A 7,489-nucleotide genomic window follows, 5' to 3' on the forward strand; every position below is an offset into this window, starting at 1 on the left:
AACAATTGGGCCTATAGTGGGCCTAGGCTAATTTTTACACATTGGGCTTGTTTTGCTCCATTTAATCTAACGTATTGATTTAGCTAGGTCTCACCCTCATTAGGTGAACCTAAATAAACCAATTCCAACATTTTTGGATTAGATTAAGTGAAGGAAAATAAGATGGCCGCCTAGCTCTTCTAGCTTCTCCCACACACCTTGTTATCTTGTGTTACAAGCTTCTAGCTTGGCTTGCTCCAAAAAGTTTTGAAACTCATCTTGTTCTACAAACTTCCAAGTTACTAGACCGGTTACCTTGAGTGTAAGAAGGCTAACCATGGTTCTCCTTGAACCATAGTTAGCCTAGCTTGCACCACAAGTCACCTCTCCACTATATAAGTCTTTTTCTTCACTTTGTAAACACTTTGATGCATCTATTGAGAGAATTTCAAAATTTCCTCTGAGTTTTCTCTCTTTCAAAAGTTTCAAACCTCTTTTATTTCAATCCATTTCTCTTATCCTCTTCATACAAAAGTGTAGTGAGTTTTGAAGTGGCTAATCTTCCTCAAAGGAGTAGTGTCACTTGAGAGTGTTCTTTACCTTCTAAGATGAACCTTGGAGCTTCTACCTCCATTGGAAGCTTCAACAAAGCTTAAGGAGAATTAAGGAGTCAAAGATTTAGGGAGGAACTTAAAGAGAAGCAAACAACAATCCGATTTCCTCTTAAGTTTTCCATCAGAGTTTCACAAAAAATTATTAATAAAGGAGACACACAAATGCAATTGTTTATTTTGTCAAACTCTAAAATTACTCAACAACCTCAATTAACCACACATGTAAACACACGGTTAATAAGAAACCCAATTTATATATAATTTTTTTATTTGATAAGAAAATATAATTTAGTTGTATTAAGTTGATCTTTATTATAATAAAGTAATATATATCTTCCAAACGCGACTTTATATTAAAAACTTTGATTTAATTATAATCTTAAATTAAGAAATATAAATATTCAACTTCTTAAAGTAACAACTGACGAACAATATATATATATGCATAATTATTAAGGAGCACTGCAACATCATCTTCTGATCCTTTCATTCAACACCGTGAGCATACAATGCAAATTTAATTAGGGTCAACTACGGTAATTACTAGAACGTCATAAATAATAAAGAAGAAGAATCTCTTATAACAATGAACATAGACTAATTTAATTATGCTTATCTCTTCCTAGTTTTTCTTTATATATTGTTCATTTCTTTTTTTTGTATCATCTTCTAATTTCCATGAATGATTAGTGTGGTAGGATGGCACCGGTCATTTCATGCACTTTGGAATCACTTCGAATCATTATTAGTGTTGACAAAGGTGGGTCTATGAGTGATCTATTTTTGAGACAAACATTAGTGGAACGTGATAATTAATGGGAAAATATTATGTGGATGGAGACTGGAGAGCCTTATGATGATGATACGTCTATTTCTTTGAATCTATATATACTGCATAACTCCACTAATCACCATTGTCTTTAATGTTGTGTAGTGTTTTCAACATCTTTTTGTTATGATTTTGTCTATATTTGCGAACTTATATACTGTTAACTCTGAATTTATACGTTGTGTCCATTCTTTTCGTAGATTAAATGATTTCTAAATTGTTAAATGCAAGACACAGGTTAATTACAAAAAAAAAAAAAAAAAAATACAAGACAGTGGTTATTAGAGTCTTAAAGTTTGTTGTGCAGCGAGCAAGAGATTCCAGGCTCAAGGAGGAAGCATTTGAATTCGGGTTCGAGGTCGCACGTTCTAGGACTTGGTTTCTCAGCACAAGAATGGTTATGTTATGGTTCAATTTCATCCTCAAGCTTATGAAGGAAGAGCATTTTCTGGACGAATACCATCAGTTTCACTGCTCTTTTATTTAATTAATTGATGTTTTAGTTTTTCATCGGGAGAATACAAAGTGAGAAACTCAACGTGATTTTATTCCCTTAATTATATATACCAGTGACAGAAAATTTATTTTGTATTCTTGTTTAATTATCCACATCAATAATAAAATAGTATACCTGTAATTATTGTACATTAAGAAAACTTTGGTAAATCTTTCATAACTTCTACTTGACAATTTTTTATTTTTACTTAAAAAGTTAAAATTGTGTCAAATAAAGTGTATACATACAGGAAATCTCCTTTATATGTATAGAATAGATATAAAGTAGATATAAAATAGAAAAGAATAGATGTAAGTATTTTTTTTATTGACCAAATAAATGTATGATGGAGAAAGTATTTTTTTAAGGTCCAGTAATGGCCTTGATAATCAGAATTGGATTCGGGGGTCGATTACGAGTAGAGAAGGTATTAAGCACCCCTACAACGCCCTAAATCGGTACCCTATGATGAAATTAACACGAGAAGAATTAATAAATTAAATATTGAGTCCCCTTTATTAATGTTTATTTACATGCTTAAAATATAAATTAAACGATTGACCCTAAAATATCTACATTATGAGGTTTATTATAACAAAAAAAATAGATAAATATGAGAAATAAAAGGAAGAGAAGAAGATTGACTGAAATACCTCTTGAACGAGCTTTATTGAATCTTCAAATATGGAGAAAGTGCTTTGTGACGACCTTTCACACTACAGTATGCCTCACAGATCTCAAGAAATACAATAGGAGGGAGAGAGAAGATAGAGATGCGACACAAATCTCAAGAAATACAATAGAAGGGAGAGAGATAGAGAATTTTCGTGCTCCAAAGAGTCTTATTCAAAATTTCTCTGGCCGCCCTGAGAACTGTGCCTGAGGCTTCTCTTTATAGGAATTGGAAGGGGGCCAGAACGGCCTGTTCTAGATTCAGAACGGCCCGTTCTGGGCCAATCGTTATTTGCAAATTACGCACCCTGGAACGACCCATTCTGAAAATGGAACGGCCCGTTCCAGAGTGGAAATTAACACAAAGTTCCCCTTTCTAGAATGGCCCGTTCCAAATTTGACTTATTTGGAACGTCCCGTTTTGGTATTGGAACGACCCGTTCCAGCCTAGGCTCTTTAGGTGTTTTAGTCACGTTGGAACGACCCGTTCTAATATTGGAACCGCCCGTTCCGGGGTTCGCAACGGCCCGTTCTGATTTTGGAACAGCCCGTTCCGGGCTACTAAAACCACCTTATTTGGCCTTTAGGCCTTCTGATGTCTTGTCTTGTTATTTGCCTGCTTCGGAAGCTCCTTCCCTTCATAATGGAGGTCCATTTCCTTGTTTGTGTGCCCCTAGACAAAATTGGATGTCTACAGGAAACAAGTGAATAATCTGCCCACAGGTTGGACTTCCAGTAACTCCATTCTTAAGATGAAATTATTAAAGAGATGTGTGTCCCTTGACTCACTATTCATGACACCCAAGCCTTGCCTCTCGCCCCTGTGTCTGATAGTGTTGAAGTCACCCACCACACACAACAAATTAACCTATGAGCACTCTCTCCATGTCATCAGTACAGCCTATAATGAGATTTTTTATGGTAGTGTACATGGTGAGTACATGCTAATAATAGTGACCACCCTATCTTCCTCTTTCCAAACACCTTCAACTCCCAACAAGCCATCTCCTTGAAATTAATTTTGTATCTGAAATGTTTGTTTGTTCCACAAGCATAACTACCCTCTTGCTGAGTTGGCTGTCGAAGTAAATAAATATTCTAGATTAGAATCCCCTCATATTGTTTGGCAAATCAATTTGCTAACTTCTGCCATTTTGGTTTCCTGGAATGCACAAGAATTGAATCCCTTCTTTAACAATTAGACTCCTTAAGTATCTCCACTTTACCCTGCTCTCTCTAGGTAGTGCCTTCATACACATGAAGACACACTCAGCGTCAAGCACCTAAGCCTAACATTGTGTTTTCTAGCACCCAAACACATCAATTACAAAACAAAATCTTGAAGCAAACATCACCCAAATCAATCATACAAATTATAAATACTCAGAACTCGTTTTACATATAGGGAATCCACCAATTTTAGCGTCTACAACTCTTATCCCTTAAATTCATCAAATTCTCCCCTTAGGGTTCAATCCTCTTTCTACAGAGCACTCAATTAATTATTCTAAATACATCTAATCATCAAATAAAATACATATTTAGAATCTACTAGATAAATCACATCAAATGTACATAACAATTCATCAAATAGAAAACTTATGGGATTGGGGTCAATCCTTCTAGGGTTCTAACCCCTTTGTACAAAACACGCAATTAATTATTCTAAAAATATCTGATTATCAAATAAAATACATATTCAAAATCTACTCAATAAATCACATCAAACACATATAACAATTCATTAATCAAAAAACTTATGTGGTTGGGGTGAATCCTTCTAAGGTTCTAACCCTTTCTACATAATACTCAATTAATTATTATAAAAACATCTGATTATCAAATAAAATACATATTCAGAATCTACTCAATAAATCACATCAAACGCACATGACATTTATTGAACAAAAAATTTATGGGATTGAAGTCAATTCCTCTACCCTTCATGTATACACTCAATCCTCAGAAATGAGTGTTCTCACTCTCCCTTTACATAGAGTACGTAATGCAACATATGCAATCTAAACCTCTGCCTCCCCTCTGATGATTCCTTCTCCTTGCTCTGCAGATGCGTTCTCCTTAGAACTCCCGAGCGTTAGAGAATGTGAAAGTAGAGGCGTAAGAGGGTTTGATATATCAGAAAATGATTCTGTTAAAAACCTTAACCTTCCCTTAACCCTCTTTTAGTTAAAACACTTAATCACAATTACAAATTATTTTCCCTTTTAATAATTATTATAATAATCTTTAATAAAATATCTATATATTATATTCTAAAATATATTAAATAATTAAAACAAATACTTAACAACCTTTACTAATAAAATAAAAATATCAAAATTATTAATAAAATAAATATATTATATTTTATGAAACATGCGACTAATTTTTTTTTATTGAAGATTAATGGTTAGGAAAATTAAGTACATAAGACCATAAATAAAAGGAATATATACATGCATTCATAACGAACCCTTGGTTCATTTACTTTATTCATTATTGTTATTTTTTTTTTGTGGGAACATATTCATTATTCGCATTTATGTACTACGAGACTTCCAAAACATAGAACTTTTTCTTTTCTTTTCTATTTTCTTGGTTCGTACGAGTAACAAGTAAAAGTAAAACCTTAATTAATTCAACGCAAAATTGAGCTAATGTTTGGCACAATCAGCAGGAGCAAAAGAAATCTTACCCCCATCAAGATCGTACTCCACTTGGAAACCAATTTGAGCTTGATTTCCAAAGATTGGAAGGCCATCATCGTCATCAGTGGGTTTCACCATCACACAAAACAAGTTATCATCCATGAGAGAAAACAAGTTTACATTATTCAACCGAACCTTAGCTCCCGTAAAATGAAACACAACACCATCATCATCACTACCATCGCTATCCTTAATATCCTCGCCTTTAAAACAAAGGTTGTAGGGCCGTGGAGGATTTTTCACTGGCTCACTACCAAGCACTTCCTCCAACAAACTTGCAAACTTCTTGTAAAAACTCTTCTGGAGAATTGTGAACGTGGTTCCCGAGTCAATGATCATGTTGCCATCGATCACACTTTTGGTTGTCTTTAACATCTTTTTTCCAACGCTGATGCCTTCAAGATTGAGGAAGTAGAATCCGGGTGAAGAGGAATTGACTATGAGGGGAGTGGACACAACACCCTTTCCTTTTATAGTTGCTAATTCGTTCCCGAATTTCAATTTGCTTGTGGTGTTTGAGCCTTGAGGAACCAAACAGTAGGAAAATTTTTTACCTATGTCACCAAGTTGTGAAACTAGTGACAATGGACCAGCTCCAAGACCCACTAGCCCTGTGTTCATCTTGGTCTTATCCTCGTCATCTTTATTGAGATAAGCACATCCAAAAGTAAACTTGGGAAACACATTAACACCCTTGGAACCAAAACTAATTTTATCAACACTCAGTATTCCAACGTTATATGAGCTGTCACCATAGATATACCTTTTTTTTTATCAGCAAACAAATAACCATATATTAGATTTGAGTTATCAGGGGTACGCAAAACAAAAGATTCATTGATTATTCAAGAAAAGAAAAAGAGAAGTCCTTATTATTTGCATTTACCCATGATCAACACATAATCAAAACTGATAACTTCGATTTTGAAAATGATATTGTAATTCATGTATACAAATCGTTAGCCTATACTAAAAAAGCAACTAAACTTCGATTTTGAAAATCATAGTTATTCATGAATACAAATAGTTAGCCATACTAGTTGCTATGTGCTTTTCTTCTGTATGCTTTTTAGAAGTTACTAAACATCACACTATTATATATTATATTCACAAAAAGTTAAATATGGTTAAATAATTTAAGTTCTCATATTAGTCAAAAGTGAGATTTCTCTTTACAAATCTAACAATCACTTTATAAATATCTAATATTTTAGTTTTTATAATATATAATAGTGTGAGATAGATATTTTTAAAATTTTTGGTAATTCTTAAAAAAATCTATAAAAGAAAAAACATAGAAGGTAATAATTTTTTAGTATTGATGAACAATTTGTATACATGTATATATTTCTGTACAACAATAGCCATACCTATAGTTGCACAAGCCTGATTTTCCACAACGACGTTGGTTTTGGGGGAGTAGTGTGCAAGGTTGAGAGTCACATCGCACTCTTCTGTATGTGGAAGACTTTGTTGGATCAAACAATGGTGTGTTTTGGGGTAAACATTTCCTACAAGGGGTGCACTGTACCCAAATAAGATCACTCCCTGTGTCCGCAATAGCAAACCTTTCCACAGGAGGAGTGCCAATGTAGAATCTCGTGAGGTATTCACCAATTCCTATGTCTGGAACCGTGATTGTTTTGGGCAAATTGTTTTCATTTCGGGTAAGACTAACGCGATTGGATCGAGCCATGGAGCGCATGGCAGCATTTTTTATGCGTTCTAATGGGGTGAGTGAAGGGTCGTAAAGGGGTGACAAAGGTGAGTCACGATGAATGAGGTCGACGCTGAAGCCACTTTTAGTGGCTTCAGTGAAAGGTGTGGTAGAAAGTGAACATAGGACTAAGAAACACAATACAAAATGTGCACCCATGATTGAGGAAACAGTGATGGAAATAAGAACTAATATCTAAGAAACCCTAGAGATGGATATGATGAGGAGCATGTCGAACTGCTATATTTATAGATTATGGAAGATATTTTTTTTGGTTACCCATGAGTGTGAAGCGTTTTGTTCCCGTAGTGTCATACAGTGTCAAGTGTTTTTTACGGTCACTTTAGATGTTATATTATTCTCTAATTATTCTGTCATGTTTACCTCATCACCATGTCGACTTTATAATGCTGGGGCCATGGTACATATATATACTTCAAAATGACAAATTAATTGGCACGTGAAAAATTATAA

General features: G+C 34.3%; 1 protein-coding gene across 4 annotated transcripts; it reads right to left on the reverse strand.

Annotated features, from left to right (window-relative positions):
* Positions 1–2,483: 2,483 nt before the first annotated feature.
* LOC109792470 (putative aspartic protease At2g35615) lies at positions 2,484–7,489 on the reverse strand. Of its 4 annotated transcripts, none has more exons than XM_083065744.1 (3): positions 6,669–7,487; positions 5,286–6,061; positions 2,484–3,667 (listed from the first exon to the last, which is right to left on the reverse strand). In XM_083065744.1, the coding sequence occupies exons 1-3, from the start codon at positions 7,172–7,174 to the stop codon at positions 3,648–3,650; spliced, it is 1,302 nt and encodes a 433-aa protein (XP_082921870.1). In that variant the 5' UTR covers positions 7,175–7,487; the 3' UTR covers positions 2,484–3,647. The 4 variants fall into 4 exon arrangements, with proteins under 4 accessions (XP_082921870.1, XP_082921868.1, XP_082921867.1 ...); XM_083065742.1 differs by lacking the exon at positions 2,484–3,667 and adding an exon at positions 3,689–4,668 and having other exon boundaries at positions 6,669–7,489; XM_083065741.1 differs by lacking the exon at positions 2,484–3,667 and adding an exon at positions 3,689–4,675 and having other exon boundaries at positions 6,669–7,489.

Source organism: Cajanus cajan, chromosome 10 (assembly GCF_000230855.2).
Source record: "Cajanus cajan strain Asha chromosome 10, NIPB_CcT2T_4, whole genome shotgun sequence".
NCBI classification, from domain to species: Eukaryota; Viridiplantae; Streptophyta; class Magnoliopsida; order Fabales; family Fabaceae; genus Cajanus; species Cajanus cajan.